General features: G+C 41.1%; 1 protein-coding gene across 1 annotated transcript in view; it reads right to left on the bottom strand.

Annotated features, from left to right (window-relative positions):
- Window positions 1-1,597: 1,597 nt before the first annotated feature.
- slc35g1 (solute carrier family 35 member G1) overlaps window positions 1,598-15,019 on the bottom strand; it is a 40,428-nt gene continuing 27,006 nt past the window's right edge. Inside the window, exons 2-3 of the mRNA XM_048551479.2 lie at window positions 14,108-14,288; window positions 1,598-7,012 (exon numbers count right to left, since the gene is read on the bottom strand). Coding sequence (XP_048407436.1) covers window positions 6,247-7,012; window positions 14,108-14,288 — 947 coding nt within the window. The 3' untranslated portion in view covers window positions 1,598-6,246. The remainder of the gene's footprint in view (window positions 7,013-14,107; window positions 14,289-15,019) is intronic.

Here is a 15,019-nt window from a genome sequence, read left to right as displayed (position 1 = left end):
TGCATCGTACAGGTACTTTATAAAACTTTCTTAGGGTATCTCAAAGCACTTTACAATTAATTAGGTGCTTTTAAAAGTGCAGTCGCAGCTGCAATGTGGGCAAGTGGCAAGAAATTCTTGACCCACTCTCCGTGTTAACTCCAGTAAACATCTCTAATTGGAGTTGGCCAACAGCAGTCTGGATAATATACTAGCCAATACTGCCATCTAGAGGGATGCTGTAGTTTGCTTCACTGATCATTCCATTTAACAAACGGAAACAATGCTCCAATCCACTAGTACAACAGGAGCCCCATCTGCCTGCAACCAATACCATAGCCTCTGCCACAAAGAGGAATTGACAAAATGCCATGATTAGGTACAGGCATGGACTGTACGAGGGAGAAACTACTCCCTGGAACTTACATCAAAGTGTGAGTGGGAATGCCAATGCCAATGCCAATAATTGAAATTCCAACATTGCAACATGGGGCTGATCTCAAATGCCTGCCTTTTCCCATGGGTTTGGCAAACCCAGATGAGATTACCAACTTCAGACATTATCCGCTACAATGACGTTCGGTCCACCCTATTAAATCCACACGCCTAATCTTTTAATAAAAGATGAGCAGAGGCCTGTACTGCTTTGTGCTCCAAGGTATGGCTTGCAGGAGGTGAAGGGGATGTACTTAATTCTCTATGTGTGGAGTCTGAGCACCGCCCCTGCCCCCACCACCCCCCCAGCCTCTCCTGTGGGTCAGTTTAAACACAGTCTCTGTCAAAGTGGGAAACTACCAGGAAAGGTTATCCATCACCTACTCTGCAGCCTGGAGGCACTAGTAAGTGCATGCTTTCGATGAAGGGTCTAGGCCCGAAATGTCAGCTTTTGTGCTCCTAAGATGCTGCTTGGCCTGCTGTGTTCATCCAGCCCCACACCTTGTTATCTCTGCTGAAAGGATTGCAGTGTTTCAAAAAGCAATGTATCCGCTATTATACTGGAAGATATGAATCCACACAATCTATTGAGCATGCTTTCAAAAGACTGGAGGTTTATTTGTGTAAATGTATGATGAATTGGGATAGGTTCCTCATAAAATATGGAGGACCTGATGTAGACCATTCAGTCCAGAGTCTGTTCCACAGTTCAATGAGATCATGGCTGAACTAATAATCCCCCTCTTCAATTTCCTGCCTTTTCCCTACATCCTTACATTTCCTTATTAAGTGCAGTTCTGAACAGAGGGCAGAAATCATTTGAAGGGGTGCAACTTCATTTCTGCTCAGCCACTTACTGGCTACAAAGACAAAGACATTCACAGAGAGACACAGAGACACAGACAAACAGCGAGAGAGAGGGAGGGAGAGACACAGACAGACAGAGAGAAGAGGTTGCGTTTTTAAAGTTGCAAATGTAAAACAAAGGAAGTGATTCAGAGGAAAGAGCAGAATCCAAACAGTAATAATAGCAAGGGAATGTTAGATCACAGAATATCAGCAGCAACTGTCCAACCATGTGATAAGATAAACACAAACCCACAAACCACTGACTTCCATATTAAATGTTTCATATTTATTGAGCTATATAAACAAACATTTTATTACAGGCATTTATGTCCAGTAATTAGAAACAAATTTCTCATTGAAATATTTAATTCAAGTATAGAATCTTCTGATGAAGTCTATTAAGAAAAATATTACCTTTTCCCCAAACCATCATTTGAAAATTTTTTTTATAAAGTTTTGAAAATAACTAAATGTCATGACTAAGAATATTATTAAAAGTTTGGTGTAAGATTGTAAACCTGTCCTGAATATTTGATAATAAAGAGCTTTCCATCATTTGCATGATTACCATGGCAATCAGTCAGATGGTCAGCACAGGCCAATCATACCACAGCACAATAAGGAACCACAATATGGTCTGTTCACTTTCTCAATCCTGCTATCAGGCTCCACATCTTCGTGGACACTGACTGAGCATCCTACTCCAATGGGGCACACCTTTTTCTATCTTTCCACTCAAACCCTCATTCATTCATGCTCAAGATATCATGAAGGAAGTTTTGTAAGGTTGTGTATTTGACTGCAGATAGTACACTGAATTTACAGCACACACAGAGGCCTTTTGGCCCAACTGGTCTATTCTGGCTTTCGTGGAGTGCACGAGCCTTCCCAGAGTGCATGAGCCTTCCCCCTGTTTTTTTCCTCCCTCTTGTGGTTATTAACGTTTCTTTAAATACTTCTACACTACTCACCTCACACACTCTGTAAAATGTTTCACATTCTAACTATAAGATTCTTCGAACAAGCGGTTTTATCATTTCTTTCTGCCTCTGGTTGGTCTGCGCTGGCCACGTGACCAGTACCACATGGTCAGCATGGTCAATTCAAATGAACACAGGCCACTCACCCAGTAAAGACCCAGCCTGAATTTCCTCTCCATTGACTGAAGTGAAAAGTCCAACTGATTGGTGGCCCACCAGTCTCCCACCATCACTGTGATCAAAACTTCAGTTTGTTCATCATTCACTGAGGAGAATGTTCAAATAAAATCAGAAGTTCAATAATTTTATTGAAAAGGAGAGAGTTACCAAATCCTCAAATTAAATTTATATATTTTTTTGGGAACGTGCACTTAAAACAGAAAGCAAGCCAGCAAGGCGAGGAGAGATGTTTAGCAAGGACAGGTTTGTAGCAACATTGTAATAAAGCTATTTACCCCTGGAGGAGAGACTAGAAAGTGCAACAATGTTGTGTAGCAAAAGACAGCTAATTTGTAGGAATGAACTCACGAAAGAGAGAGAAAACTTGAAGGGGGAAGAGAGGAAACAATACATCTTATAACACCATTAAGCAGATTTAGCAGCAGTGGTAGTGACAAAAGCTTAAAATCATAGGTCAAACAACACTACTGTGAGAACAATTCATTTCTAAATACAAAATGCCTTTATAAAAGTCTTTCTTCAACATTGGTAACTGAATCTGAGGAAGGGTCACTCAACCTGAAACATTAACTCTGATTTCTTTCTGCAGATGCTGCCAGATCTGCCGAGCTTTTCTAACAATTTCTATTTTTGTAGGTGACTGAATATTGACTGTGGAAGACATTCTGACTCCCAGAATTCAGCAGTGGATTTACATGCAGACCAAATCACCACAGCTGTTAAAATTCTGATGGAGAGGGGAGTGAATTTTAGTTTGTTTATGTATTCTTTGTTAAAGCTATTGCCCAATAATTATAGTTAATGTATCATAATGGAACTTTGTCCATTTATCCACAGAAACCACCAAATGACATCCACATCCTTGTGTATAGCTTTTACCAGTGCTGTTGCTCAAACTGGAAAGGCTTTCTGTTGTCTCAATTAAAGAAAGTAACAAAATAAGAGGCATGCACCTATCTCTCACATTTAATTAACTTTATGATGGCAATTAATAGGATATGTTGATATACAGCACAGTAAGCATCAGTGCATCATTTTTCCAGGATTACCCCAGCATCCATTGCACTGTGTATTTTACATAAACCCTTACCTTACATACAATGTAATGGCTTTATTGAAAATTAATTAGATGGTTTAAAAAAACAACTTGCACTTAAATAGTATGTATAACAGAGGTCTCAAGGCTCTTTATAGAAGTGTTAGCATACAAAATCTGATACCCAGACATAGGGAGATATTAGGGCAGTGATCCAAAAACCTATCTCCTTCTCAATTTTTAGGTTTGACTTAACACTAATGTCAAGAGGGAAAGATGTTAAAGAGAAGAATTCCACAGTTTAGGGCTAGAAAGTGAACGGCAAGGTGAAGAAGTGGTAAGAATGGATGTGCACAAAAGCTGAGAATTGGGAGACAGCACAACGTTTGAAGCCAGAAACAGCTTTGCAATTGTGGTTTGATAGAGGAGTAGAAAAGGCAGTCAGGAAAGCAGGAAATCGAAGCAACAGAAACAATTTTTTTTTAAAATAAGTCGTCAGTCAACCGCAGTGAGAGAGAGTAGTGGTATAAAAGTGACAGGGAACAGAATGACAAACAATATAGAAAGATCTAAGGATTAAAAAGGGAGTGACAAGGAAGGGTCACCAGACCTGAAACATTAACTTTTTTCTACCCTCACAGATGCTGCCAGACCTGCTCAGCTTTTTCAGCAATTTCTGTTTTTGTTCCAATTTACAGCATTCATAGTCCTTTTGGTTTTTAAAAAGGGGGTGGTTTGGTGAGCTGCAAAACTGACTTGAAGAAAATTCTTGAGAGATTCACAATTTGTGTTTCTAAAAGAAAACGGTGTGGAAAATCAAAGTTTTGATTTGTGACACTTTAAACAATTCAAGTCAAAAGACACAAACAAAATCCACCTGTACACTAATCATTCATATTTAGCCCTTATACTGTGTCAATGCTCTTTTGTACAACTGTACATTTGACAGTACAACTATAAACCTTAATACACAACTCCTAGATCTTTGCTCGTCAAATTTATCCTGCATCTCTCACTCTCAAATGAGCCTGCTTATCTTGTTTTGTCTATAAATTAATAAGCTTACAGGAGACTGGGCCAAAACCTGGAAATTACTGGAAGCAATATTATGCAACAATAAAGCAAACTCACATCAAATTCTTCTTACCACCATTTTAAAATCGAAGAATTAACTGTTTATTTTGAAAGATTAACATGTTCATTGATAAACAGTGAAGAAGGGAATTTGGTATAACATATTAAACATCAGAACAGCAATGTCAGTTCCAAATCTCTCCTGGCTTTGAATTGTGGGAGTGGGTGGAAGAAAGCAAAATAATTGCACAATATTTCTAAGGATTTTTGCTCTTATATTGTTACAATTCACACAAAACAAACCGCTCTGCTTCATGTTCTACGAAATGAGGCTGATTAACATAAGAAATAAATAAATACTAAGTTGTGGGTTAATTATAAATATAATTTAACATTAAAATTTGACCCTCCACATGCATATTGGTATTCGCTACTAAAGAGAGGGAGTGTTGCAGGGACTGGCCAAAAGTAGCAAAATACCTTTTGAAAATTCATCAGTGCTTTTCCATGCATCCCAGTGATCTAACTACCTATTTCTCAAGAGTATAGCAGACAGTGCAATGATATTTGGTGTTCCGCGTAGAGAAAATCAGAACTTAACTGTGTCCAGCAGTTTACTGTTTGGAATGTCTTACAAAAGGCTAGCAACTTTAATAATTGGTTTTATAAATCAACACATTTGTACATGTTGATGGATAACAGTTGCACATGTGCAGAATGGCTGTACTGTGAGAGCCAAGTCAATTTGGTTACTTTACAGCTGTAATGATTTTTCACCCAGCTCTGAAGTTTTATTCATTTTTAAGGATCACTTCTTTCAAACATTTTGCAAGTTAAATAATTCTTTACTCATTACAGAACAGCATACATCTGTTGTTCAAGAGCCACATCAGAATACTAAGAGAAATAACAAATTTATAGAACATCTTTCAGGCACTCAAAGATTGTTACAACCAACGATATACTTTTGAATTGAAGTCTTTGGCATCGGCCAAATTGCAGTCAGTTCTCAGAGGCAACGTTGAAATAAAATAACTGGATAATCTGGCACTTTCACAGCTAAATGTGACACCAGGAGAACTTGCCTGCTATCTTGTCAGTAGTGCTGAGAGATCATTTACAGCCGTATCGGAGGGTAGGCACAGCCTCATTTTATCCCCTCAGGTGATAACCGGGGACCTCCAACATGCAGCACACTGTGCTGTACTGTAAAAAGCTAGCTGAGGGTATATAAGCGCGTCTTTAGACTGGTGTTCCATCTGAGGCTCCGAAGTGGCAGTACAGTCACTACAGAGCCATGAGCAACGGCCACACAAAAGGTCAAAGGCAGCTTAAATGAACTCTGAAAGGGTATGGACAACCATTTTCCAAAGTTACAAAATAGTGTGGGGGAAAAATAATTGCTACCATTGTTGCTGAGACATTCTTGTCAAAATTGCTCATCAATTATAAGTATAAAATATTACAAAAAAATGGATTTTAAAAAAAATATTTTTAAAGACCCAAAATTTGTTTTCATTACATCGTCATCCTGAGAAAATCTTAAGTTAAGGATATGACTATAACAGAGTATTCAGGAAGGAGTTCACCAGGCAGCTTTGTCTTTTTGTTTTGAGTAATTTGTTTAAGCATTCTAGCAGTGACTACATTTATGTTTTCAGTGACGCGCCTGAGCAGATCCTCTACTCCACATCAACACAGATTAGGCCACAGTTAATTTGCACTGTTTGTGATCTTCCTGGTGTGTGCGGTGTTGTACCATTTTTGGAAAGCCACGCCAGAGGTGCCAAGAGTCACACAAAGTGCTCCTCCTAAACTCCACCAGCTCGGGGTGTAATTGAGGAATAAGTACTGAAATATGAAGGCTAGCATCACTTCTGTAGTCTTCATCAGGGCCACCGACGCGGCCTTCTCAATCTGCAAGGCTTTGGTGAGGAAGATCTGCCCTCCTAGTCCGCAGATACCGATCAAGAGCAAGAACACTCGATCTGTCCCACAGAAGGGCAGGCTCCATTCCTGAAGGGCTGACACCATGATCACGGACAGAATTAATCCGACCACAGAGTAGTACCAGATCGAGAGCAGATAGCTGACGGATTTGCCCATTTTGCGGATGACTGTCAAGGTCAGGGCGGCACAGATCGCGCTCCCGAAAGCAGCGGCAGTCCCCTTCATGCGGTTCTTGTAGTCGCTTTCCGATCCCGAAACCCGGGAGCCGAAAAGGAACGGGGGCCGGGCGATAAGGACCACCCCGGTTAAAGTGAAAACAGTGAAGATTGGATCCCAAAAAGTGCAGCGCTCCTTCAAAAAAATGCACGCAAAAACGCTGACAAAGACCGGGTTACTGAACATGATGACGGTGGCATCAGCCAAAGGCATCTGCTGAATTGCATAGAAGAGCAACATCATTGCCACAGCACCTAGAATCCCTCGTGTGCACAGCAAAACCCTCAGGCCCTTTGGTCCCAGCAAGTCTATTCTGCAAAACAAAGCGACAACAGTGAAAATTTCATACAAGCATTTCTCTCGCCTTTTTTTCTTACATAGAACACTGCAACGCAGGACAGGCCCTTCGGCCCTCGATGTTGTGCCGACCTGTGAAGCGAAAATGAAGCCCATTATCATCCATATGCTTATCCAGTGACCATTTAAACGCCCTTAAAGGTGCTAAGTCTACTACTGTTGCAGGCAGGGCATTCCACGCCCTTACTACTCTCTGAGTAAAGAACCTACCTCTGACATCTGTCCTATATTTATCACCCCCCAGTTTCTTGATAAATCACATGCCAGGTATTCCTTGACTTAGTCCTACTTAGAGGTCTGAATTTTTTTTAAAGATTAGATTAGATTAGATTCCGTACAGTGTGAAACAGGCCCTTTGGCCCAACAAGTCCAAATCTTTGGACTGTTCCCATACATTTTCAAATGGCGTCTTAAAGAGTAAATTCTTTCTCCAAGTCTTGAGCGTCCCATCCTGTGTTGAGTCTACTGGATGTGAAATGCTCCCAAGAATTGGCTTAATTCCCAAAGAGGGATCTGCTCCCATGTGGTGCAGCAGAGTACTGTTGGAATAAAAGCAGTCTACACTGCAGAGAGGTCTGAACTGGCAGGGAGGATCTGAATGCTGGAGGGCACCAACCTCCCACCTAATTGGGGCTGGAAAATGAGAGAAATTCATAACCATACTCCTCAGTGCTCATGGCTGGGAAATAGGCTTCTACCATATCTCAGCTCTTTCAGCCAGCTGCAACATGGGCCGAGGGAAGGGTAAATACAGAGGGCGAAAGTACAGTGGCAGGCTGGGGTGTGCCAGCATGGCAATGCTGCACATACTTCCTGTGCAGCCCAGGGCATCACTTGACGTAAAGCTGGAGGGGTGCAGCAGCAGCAAATAATTAATAAAACTGACTGAATGTGACCATTTAATACAAGGGGAATTGAATGCAAAACTAGGGAGGTGGTGGGGGCATTGGTGAGACCATATCTGGAGTACCATTAACAGTATTGGTCTCTTTATTTCAAGAGAGAAGTAAATACATTGGATGCTTCAGAATTCAGAACAGCTTGCAGACTAATAGCTGGAAAGCATGGGCTATTTTATGAAGAAAGACTGGACATGCTCAGCTTGAGTCTACTGGAGTGTAGAAAAGTAATTTGATTGAAACTGGAGGTCCAGAGGGCTCTTGACATGGTGGATGTGGGAGAGAATGGTTCCTTATGTAGGAGAATGTACAACTAGGGGTCACAATCTCAAAATAACAAGTCACCCAATTAAAACAGAGATGGGGCAAAACCCTTTTTCCACAGAAGGTTGCAAAGTCTTCTGGGCCTTTCCTGAAACAGCCGATGGAAGCAGACTTTAAATATTTTTAAAAGGTGGAGATGGATAGCTCCTGATAGGCAAGTGGGTAAAATAACAAGGCAGTCTAAAGTGCCAAATCTCACACTTCTGCTCACTGTTCATATAGTCCAATATTAACGCTGTAGAGTGAGCATGTTTGTTTCCTGATGTATTGCTGTATAAATAGCGATTTTTCACTCAGGTGTCTCTGCATGGTGACTATAGTTTTACATATTTAACTGACCCCAATTTGAATGCAAGATATGTTCAACTGCACAGAGCTAACAACTAGCCCTTCTCAGGAGAAGGTCAGCTGAATGAGGCGTACAGAGCACCAGATTTGCACCTAGGTTTCAAGGAGCCGCTGCTTTAGCAACACTTGTGTAACCAGCAAAAAAAAAAATCCTTTACAATTAAACTGTGACAAACCAAAAAAAAAAAGTGTCAGCAAGTGCAACTATAAATATTCAAGGAGGCAAGTGGCTGCAGTGACTCAGTCATTGGGACTGAGAGCTTAACGGGAAGGAACCGCTAGGGGGCTATGACTACAATACAATAGCAGTCACCCTGCAGTTTGAGGGGGAGATGCTGGAGTCAGATGGAAACTGTATAACAATTACATAAGAGGTGATTACAATGACATGAGAGGTGGGGGAGCTGGTCAGAGTTGATTGGTAGGGGAGCCTACCAGGGAAGATGGTAGAGCAGCAATGGAAAGACTTTCTGGGGATAATTTGGAAGGCACAGCAGAAATTCATCTCAAGGAAGAAGAAACGTATCAAAAGTGAGGATGAAGCAACCATGGCTGACAAGGGGAGTCAGGGGCACTTTAAAAGCAAAAGTAAAAGCATAAAATGTAGTGAAGATTCATTGTCATAGAGATGTACAGCATGGAAACAGGCCCTTCATTCAAACTTGTCCATGCCAACCATATATCCTGAATAAATCTAGTCCTATTTGCCAGCAATTGACCAATATCCCTCTAAATTCTTCCTATTCATATACCCCTCCAGATGCCTTTTAAATGTGGTGATTGTACCAGCCTCTGCTTCCTCTGAAAACTTATTCCAAAAATGGCCAAACAAATGTCCTGTACAGCCGTAACACAACCTCCCAACTCCTATACTCAATGTATTGGCCAATAAAGGCAAGCGTACCAAACACCTTTTCCACTATCCTATCTACCTGCGATTTCACTCTCAAGGAACTATGAACCTGCACTCCAAAGTCTCTTTGTTCAGCAACACTCCCCAGGCCCTTACCATTAAGTGTATAAGTCCTGCCCTGGTTTGCCTTTCCAAAATGCAGCACCTCACATTTATCTAAATTAAACTCCATTTGCTGCCCCTCAGCCTATTGGCTCATCTGATCGAGATCCCATTGTACTCTGAGGTAACCTTTTTCGCTGTCCACTACACCTCCAATTTTGGTGCTATCTGCAAACTTACTAACTGTACCTCGTATGTTCACATCCAAATCATTTAGATAAATGACAAAAAGCAGTGAACCCAGCATTAATCCTTGTGGCACACTGCTGGTCACAGGCCTCCAGTCTGAAAAGCAACCCTCCCTCACCATGCTCAGTCTTCTACCTTTGAGCAAGTTCTGTATCCAAATGGCTATTTCTCCCTCTACTCCCGGTGATCTACCCTTAGTTGGAAGGCAGAGAATCAGGAGGCTTTTAAAAACTGGCTCAGGAAAACTTAAAAGCAATGGGGGTAGAGACGAAATATGAGGCAAGCTAGCTTGTAATCTAAAAGAAGATTGCAAGAAATTTTTTTAAAGATACAAAGACAGAGGCAACTGTGGACCTTGGACCACGGACCACAGTTTAAAAAAAATGAGTAAAATGAAGAGTCGTGGGGAACAAAGGAATGGCAGAGGAACTGAATAGGTACTTGGCATCAGCTTACACAATGGAAGAAACCAGAAGTACACCAGAACTTCAAGAGAGTCACGGGGCAGGGGGCAGTGTAGTGGCTGTCACTATGGAGAAGTTGCTGGGGAAGCTGAAAGATCTGAAGGTGGATAATTCACCCAGGCCAGATGGGCTACACCCCAGAGCTCTGAAGGAGATACTGAGGAGATTGTAGGGACATTGGTGTGTGATCTTTCAGGAATCACTGGAGTCAGGGAGAGTCCCAGAGGGATTGGAAAATGGCGAATGCAACACCACTACTTAAAAAGGCAGGAAGGAAGAAGGCAGGAAACTACAGGCTTGTTAGCCTGACCTCGGTCATTGGTCAGGTTTTACAGTCTCTTATTAAGGATGAGATTGGGGAGTATTTAGAAGTGCGAGGTAAGACAGTGCTGAGTCAGCACAGCTTTCTCAAGAAGAGGTCATGCCTGACAAATTTGTTGAAATTCTTTGGAGGAGGTAATGAGCAATTTAAACAAAGGAGAGCCGACGGACGTGATCTATTTGAATTTCCAGAAGGCTTTTGGCAAGCTGCCACCAAGGAGGCTGCTAAATAAGAGCCCACGCTGCTAGGGACAAGGTGGTCGCATGGATAGAGGATTGGCTAACTGGCAGAAGGCAGAGAGTGGCGACATGGGGGTATTTTTCAGAATGGCAGCTGATGACTAGTGAAACTCTGCAGGGGTCAGTGTTGGGACCATGACTTTCACATGACATATTAACAACCTGGATGAAGGAACTGAGGGTATTGTTGTGAAGTTTGCAAATGATAAAAAAAGGTAGGTAGCGGGTCAGGTAGTGTTGAGGATGCAGGGAGGCAGCAGAAGTACTTGAACATACTAGGAGAGAGTGGGAAAAGAAGTGGCATGTGGAATACACGTTAGAGAAAATGTGAGGTTATATACTCCGGTAGAAAGAATAGAGATGCAGACTATTTTGTAAACAGGGAAAGGCTTCAGAAATCTGAAGCACAAAAGGACGTGGGAGTCCTAGTTCAAGATTCTATTAAGGTTAACATGCAGGTTCAGTTGGCAGTTAGGAAGGCAAATGCAAAGTTAATGAGCATTTCAAGAGACCGAGAATACAACAGCAAAGATGTATTGCTGAAGCTGTATAAGGCTGTGGTCAGACCACGTTTCAAATACTAAGAGTAGTTTTGAGCCCCATATCTACGGAAAATAGAGTCTTAGAGGGGACCCAGAGGAGGTTTACAAGAAAATCCCAGGAAGGAAACGGTCATTAAATGAAAACCATTTGAGGTCTCTGGGTCTGTACTTGATGGAGTTTAAAGGATGAGGTTGCGGGGTGGTGGGGACGATCTCGTTGAAACTTAAAGAATACTGAGAGGCCTGGATAGAGTGAATGTGGAGAAGATGTTTCCACTAATGGGACAGATTAGGATCCAAGGGCACAGCCTCAGAGTGAAGGGATGACCCTTCAGAACTGAGATGAGGATTTTGGCAGCTAAAAGGGGATTAAGCTGTGGAAATCTTTGCCATAGAAGACTGTGGAGGCCAAAATCATTGAATGTATTTATGATAGATAGGTTCTTGATGTATAAGGGGATCAAGGGTTCCAGGAGAATGGAGTGAAGAAACACATCAGCCATGATCGAATGGTGGAGTAGGCTTGATGGCCTGCAATTATGGCAGAGGCAGAAACAGTCAAGATATTTATGCAGTATCTAGGCAGAGCTTTGACATCGTAAGTATACAACGCTATGTGCCAAGTGCTGGAAAATGGGATTGGAACAGTTAAGCACATACTCCATGGCCTTTTGCTTTGCTTTGACTTCTATCTTTCCTACTATCCCATCCTCCAAATACTCCCCAGGGGCTAACTGTGATTTACTTTTAAAATTTAAAATTTAGTATTTGCATTGGCATCTTACAATCCAATCTCCCTCTAAAACAGGGAAATTAAACGTAGGTTGGGGACTATTTCAATGCATCCCACAATTCAACTCACAGTAATGAGCCTAAGCTTCTGTTGCTCGATATTTTTAGTCTCCATTCTATCCTTTCAGCCTCCTACACTGTTTTATTAAACTTAATGGAAGCATGAAGAGCAGCATTTTATCTCTCAATGATGCATTTTACTGCTGTCTAGACTCAACATTGAGTTCAACAACGCAGATCATAACCAATGCTCCAGTTTCTCTAGACAGCTACTGCTGCTTCGGATTCTGCCGTGCATTAAATTGCTCACGCCTTTCAACCTACCCCAAACTTCCACCTTCCCCCTTCCCCCCACCCAGTGTTTAATTTGCTTTAAACCTATTAACCAGTTTCCCATTATGAGGAAAGGTTTAAAGACCAGAAAATGTTACCTCCTGTTCTCTCCCTGAAGAGCTGCCTAATGAATATTTCCAGCATTTGATAAATTTCTACATCTTAACGGCTTTGATTATCACTTGCTGGAAGGACATAAAAAGATGCAATGAGTTATTTGAGCTGGTCTGCAATCTTCATCACAACTTGTTATGACGTTCAAAAGTTAAGATTGAAGTCAGAAATCTACTGAACAAGTGAGAATCTGGCCTTTTCAGATGAAAATCTGTGTTGGGGGTACTATAAATTCTCTAAATATTGAGAGCTGGAAGGGATAAGCTGTTAGGTTTTGTATATCAAAATACTCCAATTTAAATATGTTGAAAATTAAAATAATCTTCTGATGCTCATCTTTAAGCTGATCCATTTATCGTTATTTTTCCCAAGTAAAGAAAAAAGAAGCACCCAAGAATATTACTTTTACTGTTATCTTCCAGTTTGAATGCTATGGTTGAGGAAATATTTCAGGATAGTTTGCTTTAAATATGGACGTTGTTGTTTCATTCCATAACTTCAACAGTAAACATAATATCCTGTTAGTTCAAACAAACATGGACAGAATTATCCCAGACCTTGGATGCCTAGTAACTCAATACGATAATCCTGCAATGTGTCTGTATTTGGTCCAGGAGTTTGATTACATTATTTCAGACAACATATTATCCCCACAAGCAGCAATCTGCCCTGTTCAATGGCTCAGAACCACAGGTTAATGTACAGTTACCTATTAATGAATCAGGAGAGCTGTGGGTTGTATACAAGATGAAATACTTTTCTCATTTGTAACCTTAACCATGTCATTTAAAGAAACATTACACAAACATGCCAACAGTTAACTACAACAATAATTTATGCTAATAGATTCCATCGCAGCACTAAGCTAATCAAATTGTTTGAATTGGATAGCTGAACGTGTGCAATGTGGGTAAAGTATGATTAAAAATAAGGATAACTCTAGCAGCTTGGTAATTTATGGAATCAGGAAGATTGATGCTTGAGCGATCACTGTTTTATATATTGGACTCTACAAATGAAATACAGAATCGCAGAATCTCTACAATGTAAAAAAAGGCCATTCAGCTCATCAAGTCCGCACTGGCCCTCAGTACATCATCCTACCCCAACCTGGACCCCAACTGTATCCCATAACCTTGCATTTCCCATGCCTAATCCACCTAACCCACACATCCCTGGACGTGACGGGACAATTTAGCATGGCCAAGCCATCTAACTTGTACGTCTTTGGACTGTGGGAAGAAACCAGAGCACCTGGGGGAGACCCATGCAGATACAGAGGAGAATGTGCAAACTCCACACAGACAGTTGGTTACCCAAGGCTGGAATCGAACCAGGATCCCTGGTGCTGTGAGGCAGCTGTGCCACCCACTCATACACTCTTAATTTTACTTTTAACACGTTACTTCATTATCATGGTAACTCTGAACACAATACGTTCAAGCCCCAGGATGTTCATTTTGGACTTACTCATTATATATAATGGCAGGCCATGTGAACAGCCACTGAAATAAACATCGAATGCCACTAATTTCCAGAGCATGAATGCCGTCAACCTTCTTCACCAAGAATGAAGTGACCGAAAAGAACAAACACGATAACAGGGTATAGCATAACCCAAGTCCCACACATTTGGGCTTCTTCTCGGTTGCTGAAAAAGAAAAAGATAATTAATTTACCAAAATGTTTTAATAATAAATATAGTATCCACAATATAGAGTGGATCAGTGAACTATTAGCACAAGAACTAAGTTAGCCCATGTCATTGTTCGAGTACCACACGTGTCTTCTCACACTCTAGTTTATCCAGCCGCATTATTTATAGACGCACTGTAAAGAGTAGTTTGACACCTCAGTCATTGAGAGATGGGTTCCAGTCCAGGTATGCACCACCTCATATCTATTTCGTGATTAATTCCAATTCTTTTGCCCAGACCTCACCAAACCAGGAAAGAATAAATCTTTGAGTGTAGGCAGGCACACTCACATTTTGTAAGATTTAAAATACTTTTAAAAATTTAAACTTTTTTTTAAAAAAGAGAAATCCTCATGGGTACACCCATCCATCCCTGAACCTCAGTCTGTGTTCTGGCTTCTCATTGATTTCACAAAAGTCCCTAAGACCAGCCACTGACACTAAAACCACACTCTAAACTCATATTTGACTTCATCTTGACTTAACAAAATTTTTGATTACATTTTTCTCCATGTAAAAAAAAAAGTACATGTAAAATATTTCTTTGGAACAAAAGAGGCCAAGGCTCTAAAGGGTCTTGGTAAAGTACAGGCTTGGAGGGCTGAATGACTTGTTCCTGTACTGTACTGCTCTTTTTTCTTCTTCGACGGGAAGACCCTATACCCCTTGACCAAGAGACTGATAGT

The sequence above is a fragment of the Stegostoma tigrinum genome, chromosome 20 (assembly GCF_030684315.1).
Source record: "Stegostoma tigrinum isolate sSteTig4 chromosome 20, sSteTig4.hap1, whole genome shotgun sequence".
NCBI classification, from domain to species: Eukaryota; Metazoa; Chordata; class Chondrichthyes; order Orectolobiformes; family Stegostomatidae; genus Stegostoma; species Stegostoma tigrinum.
The sequence above is the reverse complement of the archived record's forward strand: the minus strand, read 5'-3'. Positions and strand labels throughout refer to the sequence as shown.